This window comes from Dermacentor albipictus, chromosome 6, assembly GCF_038994185.2.
Source record: "Dermacentor albipictus isolate Rhodes 1998 colony chromosome 6, USDA_Dalb.pri_finalv2, whole genome shotgun sequence".
NCBI lineage: Eukaryota > Metazoa > Arthropoda > Arachnida > Ixodida > Ixodidae > Dermacentor > Dermacentor albipictus.
The window spans coordinates 80,669,799-80,694,047 of NC_091826.1; the positions used below are offsets into that span (position 1 = coordinate 80,669,799).

The 24,249-nt window shown below is 45.5% G+C and overlaps 2 protein-coding genes across 13 annotated transcripts in view; one reads left to right on the plus strand and one right to left on the minus strand.

Moving 5' to 3' along the window:
* LOC139061236 (uncharacterized) overlaps positions 1-12,134 on the minus strand; it is a 170,778-nt gene extending 158,644 nt beyond the window's left edge. For 5 of the 11 annotated variants that reach the window (XM_070540926.1, XM_070540925.1, XM_070540922.1 and 2 more), the window contains exons 1-2: positions 11,721-12,134; positions 10,258-10,379 (exon numbers count right to left, since the gene is read on the minus strand). In XM_070540926.1, the coding sequence (XP_070397027.1) occupies positions 10,258-10,379; positions 11,721-11,937 (339 nt within the window). In that variant the 5' untranslated portion in view covers positions 11,938-12,134. Of the gene's footprint in view, positions 1-8,699; positions 10,172-10,257; positions 10,437-11,720 lie in introns of those variants that run through there. The other 6 variants (XR_011515266.1, XM_070540927.1, XM_070540929.1 and 3 more) reach the window with 2 other exon arrangements.
* Positions 12,135-12,316: 182 nt separating this feature from the next.
* The window catches only part of LOC139061235 (eukaryotic translation initiation factor 4E type 3-like), a 40,191-nt gene continuing 28,258 nt past the window's right edge, over positions 12,317-24,249 (plus strand). The window contains exons 1-4 of one of the 2 annotated variants that reach the window (XM_070540919.1): positions 12,317-12,458; positions 12,669-12,900; positions 18,337-18,412; positions 23,062-23,217. In XM_070540919.1, coding sequence (XP_070397020.1) covers positions 12,776-12,900; positions 18,337-18,412; positions 23,062-23,217 — 357 coding nt within the window. In that variant the 5' untranslated portion in view covers positions 12,317-12,458; positions 12,669-12,775. The remainder of the gene's footprint in view (positions 12,459-12,668; positions 12,901-18,336; positions 18,413-23,061; positions 23,218-24,249) is intronic. The other variant, XM_070540920.1, reaches the window with a different exon arrangement.

Here is a 24,249-nt window from a genome sequence, read left to right on the forward strand (position 1 = left end):
TGACGCTAATTGAGCATGACATTGAACTAAAGTGCGAAGAGCCGATATGCAGTAAGCTGTATCGTTGTTCTCCGTACAGAAACGGATTAGAGCGGATGAGATTCAGCGCATGTGTGAGCTAGGAGTCATTGTGCTGAGTGAGAGCGACTACACCTCGTCTCTAATACTAGCCCAAGTACCGGGAAAGGATCCCAGGCCATGCATCGATTATCAACGCTTCAATGCGATAAACTGAGATCAGACCTATCTGATACCGAACCTCGAGGAAAGGGTGGAGACGGTATCGAAGTCAAATTACATATCCACGCTAGACCTTATGCAAGGCTATTGGCAAGTACCCCTCACAGAGCGGGCCAGTCGCTACGCTGCGTTCGTTTCCCCGAATGGAACGTTTCGCCTAGTCATGTTGCATTTCGGGCTCAAAAACGCACCATGTTGTTTCTCCAGTCTAATGGATCAAGTGCATCGTGGCCTGTCTGAGTACCACTCCCTTACCTTGACGATGTCGCCATCTTTTCAAACACTTAGGTCGAGCATATGGAGCACTTACGAGTCGTGCTGAGCAGGCTGAAAGAAGCAGGTCTTACGGTAAAACCTGCGAAGTGTCACCTTGGTTGCACCGAAGTGACTTATCTGGGGCATGTGGTGGGGCGCGGCCGACGAAGACCGTTTGAAATCAAAGTAGCCGCAGTCGTGAACTACCCCCGACCAGCGACCAAGTCCGAGATAAGGGCCTTCTCAGGCTTGGCTGGATATTACCAGCATTACGTGAAAAGTTACTCTGCGCTTTCTAGTCTTCTAAATGACGCACTTAGAAAGTCTGAGCCAATGAAGGAGCAATGGGAAAGGGCAAAAGAGAACGCGTTTCAAATGCTGAAACAAGCCTTGAGCGAGAAACCAGTTCTAATGGCGCCAGACTTTTCAAAAGGTTTTTTAATCCAGTGCAATGCGAGCGACCGTGGTATGGGAGCAGTGCTATGCCAAGAGGATGATAATGGCCATGAATGGCCAGTTTTGTACTTAAGCCGTAAACTTACTGGCAGAGAAGAGGCTTACAGTACCTCTGAAAAGGAATGCGCCTGCGTCGTGTGGGCCGTGCAGAAATTGGCCTGCTACGTTGCCGGTTCCAAATTTGTGGTGGAGACCGACCACTGCCCACTAACTTGGCTAAATAATATGTCGTCGAAAAGAGGCCGGTTGTTAAGGTAGGGCATGACGCTCCAGCAGCACAATCTTGTCGTTCGCTATAAGAAAGTTGATCGCGAATGCAGATGCATTGAGCCATGCATTCTAAATAGTGCTGCCTTTGAACTCCTCATGACTTGCATTTCGTTACTTCACGAAACGCTAATTGTGTTGTTATTAGCTGAGGGCAAAATTTAGACACCTCATTTGCAGCCTCAGCTTAGTGTTTTCTGACTAAGTGATTTCAAGGAAACCAATTCTTTATTTTGTATCGTAATCATTGCGTGTCTTGACGTGACACGTTGTTTGTGCCGCGCTTGAGAATTCTGTATACCACATGTATCTCTTGTCGAAGAGGGAACTAAATTGGGACAGAGGCAAAGTTAGAAGAATTTCAGTACGTTTGAGTCTGGTATTCTAACGGGTGACAAAACAGCACTTGCTCGTGTTGGGGGTTGCCTGTTGTCGGTCGGTTCTCGGATGCTGCAGAACTAACCCTGACCGGTACTGAGAAGAAAGCCTGTTGGAGCTGCCAAGTGGGGCTGGTCGAGACACCTGGCCGACAAGCCGGTGAACGAGTGACCCTGGCCTGGCGAGTGGGGCGTGTTCACAGGAGGGAGCGTGGAGCCACCTGTTCCTCGGAACACGGAGGGGAACCTGGATGGGCCTGGCGAATAAGCGCGCCAGGCATCCGAGCCACGAGGAAGCAGCTCGTCTTCCTGGCGCATGATCTGGCGGCGAGGGTGCTGTTGCGCTAGAGCTCCCAACAAAACTTCGCTTTGCCGGCATGCGGCTGAGGCCGGGTGCCGAGCGAATCGGCCGAGCCCAACGGCGAGTCATGTTCGAGTTACATCCGGTGGCGCCGCCGGAGCGGCGCCGATGAACCACTTCACCGGGATCACCTGATGCAGGTGCCTCTCGTCCATTCGTCGGAATTCGCACAGCAACCCGCTGTAGGTCCTGACAGGAGGAGTTCGAACCGATGGCAACTGCAACAACTCCTGGGGTTATAAAAACCCGAACCACAGGATGCCGGAGAGACAAAAACGACAGCAAGCAGATGCGTGCTCCCGTTTCTCACCGCACGCTTTTGTGCGGCTTCTGAGCCGTTCATGTAACGCCCTTGTACATACTGCATATAAATGTTTCGTTTAATCACCGTCGCCTTGTATCCTCCTTCGCAACAGTGGTGGCAGCACTGAGACGTCTCCGTCACAGCACCACCCAGTGTGCTCTCCCTTGCCGATATGAAAGACATCAAGTTGGCCCCACCTATGTGGAAACATAGACACCCAAAGGGACGCATCCTACATGTAATAGCAGTAGCTAAAAAACTGAAGTGCACTGCTTACCGTGATCCTTTCAGATCACTCCCACTTTCGGAGAATGTTGTCCCGACTTGGTTGGTGGAATTGACAGCTGCAGCTATTGCTCTGAACTGGAGGCTATCCAAGAATACTATGTGGAAGCACAGCCAGCGTTGCTTCACTGTGGAATTTTAGATAAGAATGTAGATATATATTTGTTCGAAGGTACTTTACAGATGATGCATGGCTTGTTGTGATTAGCACAGTATGCATGAACAGGTCAGCTCTCAGTTACAGTTTGACTCAGTCTTATGCAATTGGTGCCTTACCTGGTTCTATTTGCCATGTGTATCGCTCAAGATGCAGCCAAAAAGGAATTTGTGGCAAAGTCCTGGCAGTAGATATGTCCTGTGGCATTTCTTTTGTTCTACTAAAGGACAAGTTACATTAGAGTAGTTTCATTGTTTGCAGAGCGTTTCCTTTCCAACTGCAACAGGATCATTTCTAGCTGCACCAAGAAATCTCTTTTGTGCAAGCATTTAACACAAGTACTTAGACCAACCCAATTTTAATAGGTTCCTGTTTCTACCTATTTCAATGCATCTCAAGTGTCTCCTGTTTTCTCACAAACATGTATCTGCCTGCTGCGTGGCTGAAATTTTCAGTCTGCTATGGCATGGTTTGTACAAATTTGTAAACCAACATGGCCGAGCAGGTGAATTATATGCAAGTTGAACAGCATGTCAAAAGACCAGTTTCAGTTGTTCACAGTAAAAGCTGCATTTAAAAAGAAGAGCTGTAAACCATAATAAAAAAAGGGGAGTAATACCGAGTTGCAGACTCTGCTTGAAATCTGTGCGGTGGAGGGCAGTGAGCTAGGGCTCAGCTTCTGTGCCGGTAAGTTGATGGCCATGTGTTTCTCAGCCCGGGAAGAGGCACTTGACTTGCCTCTTCTGCTGCAGAGCAAACCACTTCAGGGGGTGGAGAACTACAGGTGCCTTAGGGTGACAGTGGCGACAATGGGCAACTATGTCGGCGAGCATGAGAAGGATGACCTCGTCCAGTGTGAGAGGTGTGAACGATGGTGTTATTTGGATGAAACAACATTCAAAACCGTGGCGGAGGCAGAAGGGAACAGCTTCGTGTGCAGGCAGTGTAAGGTGATCGAGAATTTGGAGAAGCAGCTAAAGAGTGAAATGGCGAGGACAAAGGAGGAACTCGAGAAAGAAAAACGAAACGCGCAGTTTGAGGAAAGGGTCGAGAGGGAGTGGGCCTCAAGAATGGAGGCTCTAGAACGGAAATGGAGTGAGGAGCAAGAGAAAGGGCAGCAATTGGAAAAACAATTGAAAGAGATGAGAGAGAGAGAGAGAAGCTGAGAGGGAGGCACAGCAGGAACTGAAGGAAAAGGAAGCAGGAGGATCACCCAGTGGAGCAGAATTGGGGGCGGACACGTTAACGTGGGGACCACGGGAGACACAGGTACAGAGGGATGAGACGACAGGAGGCAGAGAAGGCGAGGAGGCAGGAAAGACCCAGCCGACAGAGACAGGAGGGAGGCAAGATTTGCTTGAAGACAGAAAGGTCTGGGTCGTTGGAAGCTCCAACGTATCGCGAATGCAAACAGCACTCCTCAGAACAGTGCAGTATGTAAGACGAGTGAAGGTCGAATGCATGCCGGGGGCTCGATTCGAAGCTGTGGCGGAGAGCGCCAAAAGCAAACTGAATGAAAACAGGGGGAAGAAACCTGGTAATTTTGCACGCTGGGGTGAATGACGTCCTGCAGAATAGGGGGCGAATGCTGGGCAGACAGATTCAAGAGGGAGTGGCGAAATTAAGGGCGACCTCTGGGGCGGTGCACGTTGCGCTGCGTACTGTCCCAGAGGTCAGGGGACAGGGCCCTTTCATTGAAGTACAGGTAGTGGAGGCAAATGTAGTGATTAGGGAGTTGGGGCGAGCCCTCAAGTGTGATGTGGTGGAGGTGAACAGAATGATTGGGGGGAAAAACTTCCCCCCTTTCGGCCCGGATGGCATTCACTACACTACACCAGCGGGATGGCAGGTAGGAAAGAGGGTGGGTCCTAGGGCTCAGGCTTTTTTGCAGGCGCGCAGGGCGACCCTGCAAGATAAAACGTAAAAGATGAAGGACAGGGGAGGGGGGGCAGGACAGGAGCACGGAGGAGGAAGAGGAAGAAGAAGGCAGTAAATGTGGGGTTCATCAACATGCAGGGGGGAAGAAATCGCATTAAGTGGGACGAAATAGAAGAACAGTTACAAATGGAAAATTTTCAGGTATATGGAGTTGCCGAAACCCATTTAAGAGATGAGGAAAAGCCACCATACATTGCGGGATACACCTGGGTTGGGTGCAACAGAAAAAGGAAAGAACGCAGAGGAGGAGGCCTTGGGGCGCTAGTGAAGGGACAGGACTGGGAAAGGGTAAGGGAGAGCTGCAGTGAGCACATGTGGCTCAAGGGCACCGTAGGGAATGTTGAGACAATCCTGGGAGTTGTGTATCTGAAAACCGGGAATGAGTCGAAAGAGGAGAATGCAAAACATTTCAAATGTATGGCCAAGGACATCAGGGAGTTAGCTATGAAACGGGAGATAATCATCCTAGAGGACATGAATGCACATTTGGAATACTTTGACGGGGCGACAGATGCAACAGGGCAGATGTTAGTAGATTTTTGTGAGGCTCATGATTTTGTGATAGTTAATACTGAAATTAAATGCGACGGGAAAATAACATGGGAAAGAAATAACACCCACTCGACAATCGACTACTGCCTAATGTCCCACAAGCTGTATGAACGGTTTGGATGTATGGAAATTGATGAGGAAGGTACAAAAAGCCTGGGGAGTGATCACAAACGAATCAAAATCAGTTTTGGAAGGACAGCACCACTGGTAGAAACTAAAGAAAGGAAAGGTATGAGCGAATTGAATGACAGGCAGCTACAAGAAGTGGCGAAAAACATTGAAAGCATGGTATCCAAGCAACCGCAAAGGGCATGGACATACGATGAGTTAATAGGTATGTTTAAACGAGAGCTAGAGAAGGGACAGATTAGGAAACTAGGAAGTAAGCAGGGAAAATATAAACCGAAAAGCTGGTGGGACCGAGAAGGTAAGGAGGCCATAGAGCAACGCAAAGATGCGTGCAGAAAACACAGAGCAGCGAAGAAAAGGGGAGCCGCACCAGAAGAGGTGGAGACAAAATGGGAGGATTACCGTGCAATGAAAAGAGAAGCATTGGCATTAATTCAAGCCAAGATAGCAAAAGTTGGGGTACAGTGGATGTTAGATATACGAAAAAAAGACAGAAATGCCTCTAAGAAATTTTGGGAACACATAAGGCAAAAGAGTAAGAAGACAGAGGTGGTTCAGCACTCACTGACCACACCAGAAGGAACAAAGGTAGAGGGAGAGGAAGCTCAGGAATATATTAGGTTAAAAATAGAGGCAGCATTTGCAGAGCCAGTGGGTAGCGAAATGGAGAACAATGACAACAGCTGGACAGAATTAGAGGAGGAGTACAGAAGGATGACCAGTAAGGAATGGGACAGAATTGAACACAAGGTCCCCGTGGGAACAGCGACAGGACCTGATGGCATACTTATGAAATTGATAAGCATATTAGGCCAGAAAAGTAAATTAAAATTACGACAACTTATTGAACATATAGTAGTAGGGGGAGATGTTCCACAGGACTGGAAATCAAGCAGAATGATATTAGTTTACAAAGGTAAGGGAAGCAAGGACAACATTAAATCGTACAGGCCAATAACTATCACATCAGTCATATACAGAGTAGCAATGCAGATGATGAAAGAGAGAATGGAGGAATGGGCAGAGCATGAAGAGATCTTGGGAGAACTTCAGAATGGATTTAGAAGGAACAGAAGGCTAGATGATAATTTATTTGTTATAACACAGTGCATAGAGATAGCGACAGCCAGGCAGAAACCGCTATGGATAGCTTTTTTAGACATTAGAGGAGCCTACGATAATGTAAACCGAGAAAAGTTATGGAGCCAGTTGAGGGAATATGGTCTAGATAGAAAGATGATTGAGTTCCTACAACAAGTTTATACAGATAATGAGGTAGAGATAACATGGGAGGGGGAACTACAAAGCCAGCTAAAATAAGAAGAGGTCTCGGGCAGGGCTGTCCATTGTCGCCTCTGCTTTTTATGATCTACATGAGCCAAATGGAAAAGAGACTAGACCAGAGCACAATAGGAACTGACATAAGCTATATGCTGGAAGGGCAGAAGGTAGCTCAAGTACTAGCCGGACTGATGTATGCAGATGATATTGTACTGCTTGCTGACACCAGAGTAGGGCTACAGGAACTAATGAGCATATGTGGAGAGGAGGGAGAAAAATAGGGACTGCAATTCAGTAGAGAGAAGTCTGGGATAATAGTATACAATGAAGAAAGGGGGGAACCATTGGAAATACAAAGCACTAAGATTGATCATGTTGAAAAATACAAGTATTTGGGCATATGGCTAAACGAGGGCAAAAAGTACTTGGAAGAACAGGAAAAAATTATGATTGAAAAAGTGAAAAGGAACTCAGGTGTAATGAAACACAAGGCACTTTGGAACTATAATAGGTACGAGGTGGTAAGGGGCGCATGGAAAGGGGTTATGGTACCTGGCCTCACATTCGGAAATTCAGTACTGTGCATGAAATCGGAAGTTCAGGCATGCATGGAAACGAGACAGAGAAGTGTAGGCAGGTTGGCCTTAGGAGCGCATGAGAACACCCCTAATGAGGGAGTGCAGGGGGACATGGGATAAACGTCATTCGAAGGTAGAGAGGCAATAAGTAAACTAAAATTTGAACAGACTCCCAGCACTGGAGGAAAAAAGGTGGGCAGGAAAAGTGTACAAATATCTGTACATGAAAAGTTTGAACACAAAGTGGACACTCAGAACGAGGAAGCTGAGGAATAGATACCTAGAGCCGAGGGAGGGGGTTAAACGTGGTGCTAGTGTGGGAAAGGAGGTGAAGGAGACGGAAAGAAAAATGTGGGAAGAAAGAATGCTCGGAAAGCCAGCACTATCAATGTATAGGTCACAAAAACAGGAGATTAAGAGAGAGCTCTTATTTGATAACTCGTGGGGCAGCTCACTATTATTCGAAGCTAGGACGGGGTTTTGAGAACGAAAACATACACGGCTAAATTTGAAGACGTGGACCTTCGGTGCACAGCTTGCGGAGCCGAAATGGAGACCACTGAGCATATCGTTCGCCCGACCCTGGCAGAGGGAACAGTGGCAGATATGGAAGGGGCATTAGGTTTTCCTGAGGAACGAGGGCAAATAGATGAGAAAAGAGTGGCAGTAACGAAGGGGAGGCTATAGGATTGGTGGAGGAAGTCAAGGGATAGATAATACCATAAATTGGGGAGATAATGTTTCCTCTACTGTTTTAGATAGTTATTTTGGGGGGAGGAGGGGAGTGAAACTAGGTTAAGGAAAAGAGGATATAAAGAAAGGAAAAAAAAGAATCATAATAAAATAGGAGGGGGAGCAAAAGGCTAGGTGGCGCCAGCCGCCGCCCGTTACAAAGGGTATAGCCGCCATCCATCCATCCATCCCATAGAGTTTCTCACTATAACACCTAGAGGGTAATCTGGCGCCACCGTCTATGGGAGTTTCTTAAGGGGGCACCGTGCCGTCGTGGGAATGACGGTATATGTGTCTGCGAGGCTCGTGTTGGCTGGTGTTGCAAGAGGCTTCGTCTAAAATGTGGATATGGCTACGCAAATAACGCGTTCTCAAACTAAAATCTTGATAAAATGTTTCCATTCACGCATATTACATCTTTACTCACCCACGATGCATGACCAAGCGAAGAAAAGCAAGAACAGACGACCAACTGTTGCAAAGCGAGCACGAACCTTGTCATCTGTCCTCCAACTTTAGCGGCCCGCTGATACTTTTTACGTAACATGTAGTCGTACGTGCACACAATAACAAGTTCTCATAGTTAAACAAAACATGTTTTCGCGTAATAATAAAGCTAAATTAGTATAAAATGAATCATTGTGACAGACGGAACGGTACTTGCCAAGCGCGTCTTCAAGGTGTCCTGTCTCTACGAGAACGATGCCAATACGAATCCACAATATACCGGCATTCCCATGCATACCACAGTGCAGCAGCGCCAGATTTCCCTCTAGGTAATGTAGTGAGAAACTCTATGCATCCATCCATCCACCCACCCATCCAGGAGCTGCGAACAAAGGCCTTGGCACATCATCCCGGGTTTGAGGGCTTCGTGGGCCTTCAGGTGATACGAGGTCACCAGGGAACTCTGGCAAAGTTTTGCAGTCCTGGCTCTCACTTTCATAAATGCTCTTGTGTGCCTGTCGCCTTCAACCCTGCTGGCTCTTGAAGTCTGCCAAAGAGAAGCTGGTCGTACTGCACTGGGGGTACATAGTTTCCCACCATACGGGGCGGCGCAAGGAGACCTTGGGTGGTCATCTTTCGAAGCAAAGGAGGCAGCTATCAAAATTTACTGAAGGCCGCCTCAGTGGCATGCCAGAGGGGTGCTGGGCTCGGGAAACATCTAAGAACGTTCAGGCTCAGGAGACATACAAGAACAGTCCCCTCCGCTCAGTAAGAAAGAACTGGGTCACCCGAACCCCTATGGCTGTCTGAGCAATAGAGGGTGGAGGCTGTACAACTCAATGAACCTTTCTGGCACAAGGCAGTGGGTGTGGGACCAGGTGCAGAGGGTAGAGACGGAGAAATGGAGGGCAGCAAGTGAAGACTGCTTTAGTGGTGTACTGTGCTGGCAAGGTCGATATCACGAAAGAGGCCATCTACAACAACTCCAGAGGCAGTGGTCTGCTGTAGGAACCTCAGAGTGGTGTGCTCACAACGTGTGTGTTGCTGGCCAAGTTAACTGCAAATCTAGGCATGGCTTGCATCTAGCAGGACCCATACCTATAGCCCCGCAACGGACGATCGCAGTGATGCACTCACAATGGTGCTTGGTTTCCATGCCACGGGGAGCCTCCCCATTGCGACGCAGTGGAAACTACGAAGAAGTGGCTGGTACTCTAGTGGAATGATCAAGCACTACCGCAGCTGAAGTTTGTGAAAAGTGTGAAAGCTGCAGCAGATGTGCCGGCATAGGCACATTAGGAAAATTTCTAGCTTTTTCATTTTCGTGATTTACTTTGTGGCCCAATCTGGAATTACATGTCAATCTATTGATTCAAAGGGATGTGGCAGCAGACATCACAATCATCATAAGGAATATGTGCTTGCAGCGAGACAATTTACACAAAATTTAGTGTTGAGCTTGTTGGCTCATTACAGTGGCAAATAAATTAACGGCTGCCGGCAGAGTAACGACTGGTAGTAAAATGACAGCTACCGGCACAATAACCACGCGCTTTTGCAAAAGTCGTTCTCACATACTGCTGTAATATTTCAGAGCGGTGTACTATAAATATTGTCCGCTTTGGATGTATCATAACGTGCAATTCACAGAATTCTATCATTTTTGAGTGCCGAGTTGTAAACTTAGGTTTCCTTGTCTTGTTATTTTGAATTTTTAACAACTTTAAAGTATTGACGGTCTAAATAAACAATCTTCTTCCTACATTCACTAGATTTTACCTTCTCTTTGAAGTGTAAACCGGTGTCACACAGCTACTTTCGATCGCGATCGAGCCCGGTCCGGGACGAAATTCTCGACTGCGATCGAAAGTGCACCGTGTGACACCCATGTAACAAACCTCATCAAATTCGGTGCAGTGGTTGCCGAGGGAGGCGATCACTCCGCCACCATGTATCTGGTAGGAGCCCCCGAGGTAAAAACTGCTCGACACTGCTCCTTTGTCTCCTTCCTCTGCTGTGCCTGTGTGAATAACACTGCCGGTCGTTCCTCAATTTAACGTTAGTTAACAAGCCGGTAGTTCTGAACTTAGTGTCACACATTACTCCCCCCCTCTTCTTTGGCTTCTGGATTGGATTGGCGCGGCTCGCTACGTGCTTGCGCGCGCTTTTCCGAGCGCAGATTGGTGTGCGCCTGGTTTCTGCACTAGGCTGTTATGCGATCGCTTTTTCGAGCGCAGATTGCGGAAGTGCAGCGCCGCGGGCCTACCGTGTATGGAAGCGCACAGCAATGCCGGGAAACATTCATACAAAAGCAAAGGGTCAGAAAAGTGCGCTTTATTTTCCATTACTATGTCACACTGGGTAGCGCCGTGCGATCGCTTCTAATAAACGCAGAAACGAGTCCTTGCAGCGCATGTGCCCATTAATCGATGCCCACCATAGCCATATCAGGTGCGACTCGAGAGGAGAGTCACCCTGTAGCCGGCGGAGTCGAGGTAGCGCTTCACCTTCTGCCAGTAGCTTTCGATTTTCTGGGTGTGAGCGCCCGTGATTGGGTCTACAAAGTTCATGCTGTGGTTAACAGCCTCCCATTGCAAATTCAGTCTTGCTCCGTTAGCCCCCACCAAGTTCGGGATGAAGTTGTATGGGGCCCATTCATCACTGTGGATGGTGGTTCCCGGTTCAACGTTGGCTGCAATAATGGGGCCTAGCGTCGCCGCGTCTCGTCGGTCGACCTTGAATAGTCGGAGCTCCCCGGTGGTCACGCAGATCATGCCGAATACCCATGGTCCACGATCTGCAATGCCGCCGTAATTTTGGCGGCTCGGCGGAACGTTGTCGCCCGTCATCAGGCGGCCTCGATTGTATTTTCGCTTGCCGCGAAGGAGGCATTCATCAATTTGCACAATCCTCCCGGGGCCACCGAGTGGGGGTCGCGCCAGCAGCTCGTCCCGCACGACCTCACGAGCGTAGTTCCTCCAGTCGGCGATGACATGGTCCGACAGATGAAGCAAGTCGCCGGTCATCTCCTTCATGAGCCACGTGCCTATGTTTTTGCTCACGCAGTACGTGAGTCAAATCACTTGCCGCCTGCAGTAAGCGACGCTCACTTCGCCTTTTGAAAGCCCAGTGCAAAAAGCAGGCGATCGTGCAAAAGCCTAGTGCAGAAACCAGGCTCACATCAATCTGCGGTCGAAAAAGCGATCGCATAACAGCCTAGTGCAGAAACCAGGCGCACACCAATCTGCGCTCGGAAAAGCGCGCGCAAGCACGTAGCGAGCCGCGCCAATCCAATCCAGAAGCCAAAGAAGAGGGGGGGAGTAATGTGTGACACTAAGTTCAGAACTACCACCAAGCCTACCTTCGTCAATGCCTCCGTGCAGAATGATGGACGTTGCGATGCTCTCTCGCGGGAAAGCAAAACAAAAGCAACGCTCACCTTCGGCGAGACACTCGAATGGCCACTGGGACGTGCCACACGTGCCTGCTATTTTGTTGCACGACGAAGACCAGTTGCCAGCAGGATATTGCATGGCTGCCAGTTCCTCTTCTCTGTGCATTTGTGTAGTTAGCCACATGCACCATATAACTTTTCCACTGAAGACACGAACTCAAGCATTTTCACACACTCGATGCGGCCACACGGACGTCATGCGGGCGTCGCGTACACCGAGTGCATTGGATTGAACTGATTTTCAAACTGATTTGTGCCACACTCGTCAGCTGGATGTTTTGATGATGATACTGTTCACACGAGAGAACGTATTGCACGCAGCACCTATTGAAAAATGTGCGAGCCTAATCGCGATCAAATTTCTCGATTGTGATTGGCTCATTTGCGCTAACTATGGAAGGCAGCCAATCGCGGTCGAGAAATTCGATCCGGATCGTTCGGGCGTATGACACGATGACACCGTTATTAAACGGTCCCAACATGGTCCCAAATGTCACCTGTACATGCACCCCAACGTGCACCCTGTATGTCAAGCGGCCATTCTCCTTCATCGTGTCGTTGCCTGCGTTTTTCCGTTATTCCCTGCGTAAGGTAAAGGAGTAACCCATCGTATTTCGCTTAGCAGAACCTGAGGCAAACGTTCCTGTGAGTAGTCTTCACAGCTTCTCTTACAGCTCTTTAGAGCTGACATAAGGGACTGTGACGATGTAACCCGCTGTGTCGTCAAGCGGGCAAGTTCAGCGTCACAGTCCCTTATGTCAGTGCCACTATATGGTAACACAGACAAAGAATAATTTTTATTTCTCTGTGGTCAGTACTAAAGTCTCGTCTCTCCAACCATGCTTTTCACTCAAGACAGGGTAGTAAACGAAACCAAAACTATACAAGTCTCTTGGAAGAAGGCGAGGGCAGGCCCTCTTGCTTTCACGTCACGTGCGTCTGCTTTGGCGGCTCTGCGCAAAATGGCAGACGCGGATACCGATAGTCGCCGATCCGTTGATGACCGCTGCGATGTTACGCCAGCAATGCCGGACGACGGTGCCGAAGGTGTCCCTCTACAAACTGAGTGGACCTTCTGGCTCGACAAGTGAGTATCCCTCGTCGACCAACTCCGAGCGCGAGCGTACGCCGTCAACGCTGAAGTGTTTTGCGCGCGTGAGCAAGCAGTTTAGGAAGGAGGGGCATTGCGGTTGCAGCGAGCGATTGTGTGTTTACAACGCAACCGACGCGATCCGGAGCGCCGCCGAGGGCAGTGGCCGATCCGAGCGGAGTACGAAGCAGTTGCTTAGAATTTCGTGCGTGGTTGCGAGGATTGAATATAAAACTCGATCGCGCCTTTCTCGGCGAGGGCGTCACCTTCACCGCTTTGGAATTAGAGGTGCACGAACGCTTTTTTTCCGAAGCGACGGCAAGCATCGTTGAGCCCACGATAAACCAGCGAAGAATTACGTTGCGCGTTTTTATTGCGTTGTCAGCGCTCTAGGGTGGGAATGATTGGGTGTGCAATACATTCGCGTTTGTTTCATTGTATTAAACGTTTTCACGCATTCTTTCGACTTCCGACTGCTGCAGTGCATGCTTTGTGACGGATTGCGCATCGCTGCGCGGTTGCATTGTTTCAATGTTTCTTGTTATTCTCCGACTGGTCTGTGACATCCCGTGCGCGCATTTCTCTATGAGTGTGATGCATTAATTTTGCGGTTTAATGTTTGCTAAGCTATCATTGAAGACTTTACGTTTTATCGTTGCGCTTGCCTACTCGACGAGTACTGATTATGCCAGTTAAATGATGAAGTGCAAGCTTGTTTTGTTTGTTTGGTAAAAGCCAACCTCGCTTTCTAACTCGAAAGTACTGCTACGCGGACCACAATTTACTGCACTCGCATTTAAACAGCTTTTCTCTTTGTGCCATGCAAATTATGTTTAAAAATATTACTGTGCGATAAAGCAGTAAATTTGTACATCTGCAAAAAAGAAAAAAGTACCTCCTAAGTAAAATTATTGTTTTACCATCCTCATCCTTGTGTGCTTCTATGAAAAGCACAATAAAAAGCTGGGGTTACCAAAGCATGTTAGCCTGGTTCATCATCTCGTGGTCGGGATTATACCTTCAGTATTCTTACAACATGCTATCTAGTATTTGAATATTGCAAAAATTTAATGCTCTATAGTATAGAGTTCCCAATAATAGTGTCAGAGTCCGCTAGGCCCTATACATGTTTTCTCCATACACACTCTGGCTATGATGTGATTGTACCAGTTCGACATGTATGACATCTGTTAATATATCATTATAACTATTGGTATGACTACCGTTAAACGCTTGAGATAGTGGGAAAGACAACATGGAACCCAGTGAAAGTAAGAAAAATTCCATGCATTCAAACAATGAAGAATTTAGTGCAAGTTTGAAAAATGCACCCAAGAATGATATATATATTTTAGCAAACAAGCCATGTTGGAGAATCGGCATGCAAAGTAGTTGGAGACCTTATGGATGAACTTGATGCAAGTAGAGCACCAAAATGAGATCTTCTGGGCAGTGACAGTCAGGAGAACCATCAAAGAGGCACAAGGGAGCAATGTTAAATTCTGCAGTTTTACGTGCCAAAAAAACTTCAGTCTGATTATGAGGCACACCATAGTGTAGGACTTTGGAAATGTTCACCCCCTGGCATTCTTTAACTTACACCTAAGCACATTTGCTGCATTTCGCCCCCACGGAATACAGCAGGGATCAAACCTACGACCTTGAGCTCAGCAGCGTGGCACCGTAGCCACCAAGCTACCATGTTGGGTAACAGAGCAATGCTAAAGGGCAGCTCAGATGATTTTTTAACTATGCTTGACTAGTGGTTGTTTTCAAAACAAACGGACAACCTGTCAAGTCTAAGGTAGTTCACTTGACATAAGAATGCAGCAGTAATTTTGCATCAGCAAAACTAAGCATCGTGCAAATCCATGCATGGTAACAATGATCCAGCATTAAAATTCAGCCATAAGTGAGAAATCTTTCACTAACTTGAAGTATCGTGATGGCAGTGGCTACCTGTGCTTATAAAGTTGGCAATGCAAAAAAAGACTTGGACTACCCATGCACCCTAATGCATGGTCTGCACTGTTGCCATGCTCAAGACATCGTTCCGCCAATCTTTACTCCTAGCTGCACTCCCTTTCTGTTCCCAGACTAGCCTCTATGTCATTGCAATTGCTCTTGTTGCCTCAGAAGGATATGTGCCAGTTAGAACTTGCCAAGGGACTTATGTAACTGCCCGCAACATAAGGAAGGGACGATGATAGAGACCGAGTGAAAAAGAGCACCGACTTCAAACTCGGCGCTCTTTTTCACTCGGTCTCTGTTGTCATCCCTTCCTTACTTTTCGCGCTGCTACATAAATTGCAAGGAACCAACTAGCCCAGCAAGCGACCATTTTGCCAAGGAAGTTGTCTTGCAAAGAACAGTATGGCCTTCTCAGGCCAACCAAGAAATTATTAGTGACGCAACACTTTTCAGTCAGTTCTTAATGTAAATCGGTCTGTTGTGATTCTGCAAAAGCACTTGCTTGATCAGATTGCCCAGGCATGTGATCGCTCCAGCACCTCCATATACAGGCTGTTTCACCAAACACTTTCAAAAGTTATTAAAGGTTTGCATTTCAATTTTTTGTGTAAGTAATGTCCATCTCTTTGAGTACACCAGCTCATGAACTAGAATTGTGCTACCTGCGACAGGAAACATATAAGATATTTTGAAAGTGCTTGCTGAAACACCCGGTATATATATATATATATATATATATATATATATATATATATATATATATATATATATATATATATATATATATATATATATATATATATACACACACACACACACACACACACACACACACACACACACACACACACACACACACACACACACACACACACACACATACAGGTTTGACATCACGTGACAGTTCCTCAACTTCACTTTTTATCCAGGATTGCCGTGTCATCTTTTGGTATTTGAAGTGTGCAAACATTTATTTTTCATAGTCTGTGACAATGCTGCAGCAGTTCTCCCACAATGTATCAATTTTCTAAAAAAAATCAGTGGAAACAAAATTATTACATTCCCTACATATGGTGTGAAATTTATCTACCTTCCTGTTACGCCAAATTACTTTAGCTTGTCATTCCTGGTGTAACTTTGAAACTAATGAAGGCTGTTGTCCATGATGTGGGACACAGGGTCTGAAACAGATGTATTTATATATGGATAGAGGGCCATTAAAGGGACAGTTGAGCGCTCAGAACATGAATCGAAATAACCCTGCTGATGGAATGGTTCCCTTTCATAGTGGCTAAAACGAGTCATGTTATTTTCATTAAATGTGGATTTATATCTTTAATTAATCACTAAATGTTGGGAAAAAGGTCCCACTAAATGTTGGGAAAAAGGCGCCCCACACAGCAAAAACATGAAGCTGCGTAAGAGGTTCACCACATGACCTTCTACTAGTGTACGTGGTTACCAATCTTTTTATTAGTGTTCAAATGCAGTATACTTTTTATTATTATAAGTATTTCCGGACTTACAATGTGCAAATAAGCCTTTGTAGTGAGCAGAGAAGTGCTGTCTTCGTTTCTGATGAGTTGGCTTGGCTCGTCTGTTGACAGAACGACGACCGGGGCCAGCCAGCCATGACGTAGGCGTGTATTTGGGAGAAAACGCGGTACAAATATAAGAAATGTCTGTGCAACAACGGGAACTTATTGCACCAGCTTCTTGTTTTCAAAAGTGGTTGAAGAGGTCAAAATGTAGGTGGCTAACTGCAGTTACACTCACTCCTGTGAGTGTGCTTTCACAATTTGTGAGGCGGGCTATCGACGTCATTCTCACCTCTCAGACTGCTGAGGAGGGACTCTTACTTTTTTAGAGGCTGCTCAGATTGGAAAATTCTGCTTACCAAATATCCATGTGCTTTTGGAAGCAACCACTTCAGATGTAAACACCACCGAGGGTGAGCTTTGTGTTGCGGCATAAAAGCTACTTCCTTAAAAATCGGTTGTCCATTCCTTTAAGGAAAAGTCCTTTAGCACCATTTGAAATGGCAGTGGCTTGCACAACAGCGTAATAATCATGACGGCACAACTACTCTTATGTACAGAGCTTTAGTTAGTGACAACCTAATAATGCAGTGGAAAGTGTACCACTTTCCAACTTACAGGGCTCAATGTCTCATTGCATGATGTGCTTAGTCAAGAATCATTATGTCCCGTATCTTATAACCACGCCGAAAGGGGCGCTCATTTTCATAGCCTGCGGAGGGAAGGCTCCTATTGTAACTTTCAGACATGGTCAAACTAACCAACAATTATTGATGAACGTGTTCACATCCCCTGATCTTCTGGCATATTAGTCTAATGAACTCTTTCTCCCCAGTGCATGGTGAGAGAGAGGCAGGGTGTAGCCAGTGATGATGATTACAGTGCAATTCGAATTTTCTTGCATTGTGCTGTGGAACTCGCACCAGTGTCCCACCACAGCATTTAGCTGCTTGGTGCAGCTGGCATACACTGCCTCAATTTGGGGCACCAATGCTGTGAACAGAAAATCGTTGGGATAAAAACGTGCACCATTGGCTGAATTAACCATTTCTGGTTATAGTGACACACACGACATGGTCAGTCTGCACACTTCCTTTAGCCAGAAGGCACACACTCCATGTGAAATGTGCTTATAGTTGTAAGTAAGCAGACATCATTGAAGGCCAACTGCATCAAAAATCTTTAGCCATGTAAAAAGCCTAGTTTCAGACAGTGGAAGAATAGAGCAGTTTCTGTGCAAAATTTTACATTTGAAATATGAGTGGTAGGTCACAAAAGGCCTGCAAAAGTAGATGCTCCTGATATTTAAACTTTAAAAGAAATGCTACTGTCGACACCTTAGGGAGTTCTGCATGACTCAAAACACACAACTCCTCGTTATTATCTCGGAGATTAGGCACTGCCTGTGGCACGTTCAAAACATTGGAGACGTCATGCTGAGACTTCAGTCATGTCTGCTTATCACCACTGGTATGCATTGTCTCTTTATATGCCATTTACAGGCTGTCAGCAGGAAAATTGTACAATTACCGGCCCTGCAGCATTGACAAGATTGCTTCAGTGGTATACGCTACTTGTTTATCCCCATTTTAGCCAAAGTGAAATTTCATTGCCACTGTAGCAATTGCAGGAACCGAGTGAGCCAGTGTACTGGGATGTCGTAATGCATCTTATTGGTACCGTAGCGAGGTTCTAGAAACCAGTATTATAGTAAATTATTTAGGGCGCTCAGACACTTGAAACTATTTGTTCCAGGGTTTACAGCGTTCTAACCTCGATGTTAAATGTACAACAAAAAGTGATGTATCACCTACACTGCCACTTGAGTGGTTTATAAGTGCACTACCTGTACTCGGTTGCTGGCACATCAAGTTTTATTATATTAAATTTAAAATGGAATGGGCATTCCTATTTTGTGTTGCAGGACTGAGGGCCGTGGTATGTCAGCTGCGGAGTACACAGCCAGCCTCAAGAAAATCTACACTGTGAACACTGTGCAGGTATGCTGACAAAGATTCTTGTGAGTTTTCCCTTCTTGGTTATCTATTTGACTGCTTAAAAGTAATAATGAGGAAGTAGTGGGAGGCAAGAGGTGCTTCGTGATAACATTATCAAAGTGTCCTTCTAGGGGCCCTATAACTTCCTTACTCTAGATAGACTGCTAATCGATGTGTTGCCACAAATCAGCAATTTTAATTGCTGTGCCTTGTGAGCAGTTTCAGAAGGGTCTTCTCGGTATTGCATCATTCAGGTATGTGCTGCAAAATTATATGTGAGAACTATGCATGCATGAAAGATACATATGTAGTTGTACGTCATGCAGGGCTTTCTTCCGTTAGATGTTTCCTTTTGCTGCTCTTGGCATCTATTGATTTTCAGGGCTGTCTCATCTGCGTAAGTGCATTATCTTGCTCCCTTTGAAGAATGAAAGTAGGCGTCCCATGCTCGTACTATTCATGATGCGAGCCTTGTGCATGTGTAGTTTTCACATGTGACTTGCTGGTGTGTTGTGCCTAAAGCTTAGGAGCAACCAACGTCGTGATGTAGTTTGCGCGGCACTGACAATTGTATGAAGGGCAAAGAAGGTGCACACAGGACTTGCGAGAAGACTTGCTCAGTTTTCTATCCTAATGCAGTTTATTTCTTGTACACAGAGCCCTTTTCACAGCGCATGACCTGTGTGTACCTTCTTCGTCCAGTTGTGAGCACTGTACACTACATCACAAACACATACCAATTTGATCAATTTCCTATCCTAATACTTGTGTTGTCAGTGGCTCCTTGCAGCTGATTGAAGCCAGTTATTTTACGTCGTTTCATTAGTTGCATCCTAAGGGCCTGAATGAATGCAAAAAAAGGAAAGAAAATCTAGAAAAGTCTTCAGGTTGAAAAAAAAAAAAATTATGAAGGAAGTGACCTGCCACGTTAGCCCTGTGGCTATGGCGGTCAACCTCTAGGTCGTGGGTTTGATCCTGCCCACAGTGACTGCATTTCGATGGGGGCAAAATGCAAAAAAACTCGTGAACTTAGATTTATGTGCATACTGAAGAACGATGGAGCAACTATGGTCACCGCGGCGTTCCATGTGTGCCTGGCATCAATGAAGCTCTTAGCCGCATATTCTCAATATACAATCTTAGAATAGCGCACATGTCATTCAACAAGCTGAGAAATCAGCTTGTTAATGTAATCAATTGGCTAGAAAGCAAGAATCTCCCAATGTTGTCTACAAGATACCATGCGCAAACATCGGGGTAATCGGCAATTTCAAAAGAAGATTAAAGGAGCAACAAAAAAGCATCAGACATGCTTGCCAAACATACCGATAATCACGGTCACTACGTCGCTGGGGAAAATGCTGCTATAATAACTAAGAAAGAGAATCCGATGACGCGACTTTTGTTCGAATCTTTATTTATTCGAACGACAGACAACAGTATTAACAGGACTGATGGAAATCTACACCTGTTCCCTACGTCACATTTTTGCACAAAAGTGACTTATGGCTCTTGCCTGCTTTTAGTGTGATCAACCAAAATGTCTGTGTGTTTTTCACCTTGACTTAATCAGTAACTGCAATTTCTTCATCATCATGTTACCTGACCAGATGACCTTTCATCAAACTCTTGACTGCATGTTAAAGAACACTGGGTGCTCAAAATTCAGACCATAGGTTTGGCACTTATGACCCCAGAAATTAATTAAAAATTGTTGTGTGAAGGTGCATTTTTATGTCTTCACCTATGAGCTCCTCATTGACAAAGCAAATGAGCACAAGGCTGAACATTCTGAAGGTTGAAGTGAGCTCATCCTTACACACTTGTGCTGTACTAAGATAATGGACATCTGTGATGTCAGCCCAAATCTTGAGCAAGGACACGCAGTCACGACACTTGTTTTCTTCTCGTAATTGTTGGCAGAACTAAGCAGTGCCTGCAAAAACATTACAGGGGCCACATTTTTATAACATTTGAGTTTCTCCACTCTTGCTAATGCTTTACCATTTATTCTTGAAGTGAGCAGCATTAAAAAATACTAAATACAAAAGCAACGAAGATGGAGACAGCGCTGCTGTCTGTATCCATCTCTGTCTCCCCTTTCCTTGCCTTTATATTTAGTATTTTTTTGCACGCCTTGAGATTGGAATACCTGTTCGCCCAGCAAACCATCCTTCTTATCATTCATCCTGCCAAGTGGCCAGTCCAAGCTATTGCTGTGGGCTAGCTTCGTGCTAGCCAAATACAAGGGGCAGAAAGAACAGATAATAAGCATGAATCATTACAAGATATGGCCTTGCATTATAGATTAAAGTATATGTCCAAGTGTGGTGCTTTCAAATGAATTGTTCTTGCAGTTTATTATTACTTTTATTTATGACGGAGACCTTGTCAGGTAAAATGAATGGGCATTTTCGTATAAATGGGCATCGTTGGTTGGAAAAGCATTTGCTAGAAGAGCAGTCAAGCCTGATGCTGCATCTTCCAGTGAGGCATTTTACATCTTTTGCACAGCTGGATTTCACCTATTTTATTCACTGTTTACTGCTATTTTAAGCTGAAAGGCATGTTTCTCAAACACTAGTATTATTGTCAGCATCCCTCTTGAGGTATAAGTGCGTATGAGGAAAAAAAAGTTCATGCTTTTAATAAGAGATGTACACAGAAAATTATGTGCAATGCATCTGAACCCCTTGCTCAAGGCTTATTGAGATTGATACCAGTATAATAACACTTCTATCCCAGCTGGCCTGCTTAGGCTACATAAGGTAATTTCGTTGGCTAAATAATTGTTATTTGGGAAGGAATAAGCCATGGATTAAATCATTGTGAGCCCATAAATATCCATTGAAGAAAACATCTCCCAGAGATCTGCAGTTGACGTTTATCTTGTGTGAGCTCATTCTAACTTATGCCTGCTAATTACCGAATGTCATATTGCAACACTTGGTCCTCCGCCATCCTCGGCTGTGTTTCCCTTCTATTGCCACTCATTCTATTATTCTACTGGACCACTGGCTATCCACTCTATGTACTGCATGAACTGCCCAACTATTAATTATTCTTTTTAATGTCAAGTGTAATCTAAGTTACCCCATTTACTCTCTAATCCATGCAGCCATCTTCACATCCATTAACATTAAGCTCATTATTTTCTGTTTCATCGCTCATAGCACTGCCCTTAGCTTCTTCCCAGGTTTCTTTCTTATTGGCCACGTTTGGATCCTCTAAGTCACCATGTGCAGAATGCAGCAATGATGTGCTTTTGTGGTTGAGGATATCAGTAAACTGCCATTTAAGGTTGTTTAAGAGTGCCTGTCATAAGCAGTCCAGCCCATTTTGTTGAATGAAATGAGGAAAACAGAAGGGTATATCTTATGAATGGAATGACTAGGAGTAGCCGTTGTGTTTATGACCTGCCAAGACATCTCAGCAACTGGCAGCCTGCTTGTCCAGTGTCCCCAGCTGTAGTGGCTTAGTTCTGATTAAAGCAGGCTGCAGAAATCACCATGTGCCAAGATGTTGGCACAAAAACATCTCATGGTCAAAAAAGAGGGAGAGAGAGAGCTCCGTAGTACAGTATGTCTTCGTAGTGCTTAGCAAGCTGTGAGACATGCGAGTCCATTTACACATTGAAACAGTCAGTCGGCCATCGTGGTTCATTGTAATTTGAGATCTGAAAACCCAATTACTCTTACTACCTAATTGGTACCCACCCTTCATGGTGCAGGTGCAACTGCCATGCAAAACCCAATCATTCTTTCAATCGGTCTCCTTCATGACTGAGGCACACTTTCTGGGTGTAAAACCCAGTCACTCAATGAGTCTTGGTTATATAGCCTTTGTTGCACTGTGCTTCTCTCACAGCATCTGTGATGCTATATTCAGCAATACTGACTTACGCTACTAAACAAGCTGTGAGATTCAGTTGACACTGTCCTTCTGTTGTCAGCATGCAGGCAAGCATATGGAAAAGCAGGCAAGGTGGCACTTATGTTTTGCTTGGTCTGTGCTGTCGCAGCATAGACATTGCAACCAGTACTAACTACATGGTGAACTATAATGCTAAACACAAAAAAGATATTACCAGAAGTGAACATTGTGCACTGTGTGTTTCTTTTTCTTGTTTGCTGTCTCAACAGCTTGCAACATCTTCCTTTTTGTGAAACAGCTAGCCAAACGTTCCCCTATCGGTTAGACCATGACCTTCATATAGGCATACTGTGCAGCCACAGTTATTAATATATTATATATATCTTTCTGTCTAAAAGCTACACATGTACCATAAATGCTTTAAAGGGCTACCTTGAAGCAACTTTTTGATTTCACAGGTTCTCCAATGTGTATTCATATTTTGACGCTTCACCATTTTTTGCATCAATAGTGCCCATCAAAAATTGGCTTTCTATGGGTAAGTGAGAAACCCACAACAATTTTACCAGCGGCAGCAGTCACCACACTTCCTGATTTCACCATATTTGTTCTTGAAGAAAGTCAGTGTTATGAAAGGTAGTATTAAACAAAAGAGTGCGACGTGTTCTGTCTTCGGCTAGTGTGACTAACTGCGTGCTTTCAAACAAAAGTTGAGACACGTGCTTCTAACCAGCCAAATTTTCTTTCATTGTTTGTTTTAACCTGGTGTGACTATGCAGGGTTTCTGGGCAGTGCTGCACCACATTCCAGATGTGTGTGAGCTCGGCCTGCGGCACACGTACCACCTAATGCGGGGACAGCGGCGGCCTCTCTGGGAGGACCCGGAAAACCAGCGGGGAGGCACCTGGCGCATCCGATGCCACAAGAAGCACACAGTAAGCATCGCGTTGCCTGCTACCTCAGCGTTTTGGTCACATGCATTCGCCTCTCACCGAGAAAAGAAGCAAGAGCTTCGCGAAAGATAATTTTTGTTGTCTAACACTTTAACAACGCCACATATAATTACCTAAAAAAAAAAAGAATGTTGATATTAAATGAGAAGAAAATTATTTTGTGGAAACGTTTCAGATATATGGGGGAAACACCAGGCGGAAAGTTGGAAGTGGGCTTCATCCTAAGCCACCTAAGGCTATGTTTGGAATTTGTGAAGACAGCGCTCATCAGATGTGAACCTTGGGTATAGTACATCTCACTTGCATTGCTTCACGTGTGTGACATCATTTCAGCCAGAGATATTGCACCGGTCTGTCTCCTCTGACCCGGCTTTCGAAAGAAAGTGAATCACGTGCAAAAGTTCTTCCTTGTCCTGTGTTTCTGCTCTAAACCTAAAGATGGCACATGCTGCCTGTCATTCAGTGTTGGCCGAAGACATTTAGCAAGGAACTTCATACTCAATATTGAAACGCAGCAAAAGAAAATACCTTTTCTTCTAGTATGTTGTTGCCTGTAGGTAACGCTCGTCAACAAAGGGTTAATGTTTTCTGTGACTTGAGCCACAATTAATGCAGATGTGAAACTGCTGTGCTTATATCCTCAATGCAACAGTGTAATCCTCCAGTACATAACCCACTGCGAGGCTATGCACTGAAATAAGTTGGAGATGTTTGCTTCTTAGTATGTCATTTGCTCGCATTAATCCGTAATAAGCATCCGATGCTGCATGTGTGGCAGCTGTGATGTGCAGACAGTCATGCAGAACTAACTACATAATGCTTTTTGTCTTTATTGCTGACATGTTTATGAAACGTGGTGGGCTCTTTTGCCTGAAAAAACCTACCAATCAATGCATTCATTTTTAATGGTATTGTCCCACCGGTGTGACAGCACAGGGGCAGGCAGAGACTGGGAATACACTGAGAACAGTTCACTTGGCAAAGTTGTGTCCTCAAATCTAAGATAGAGCTCAG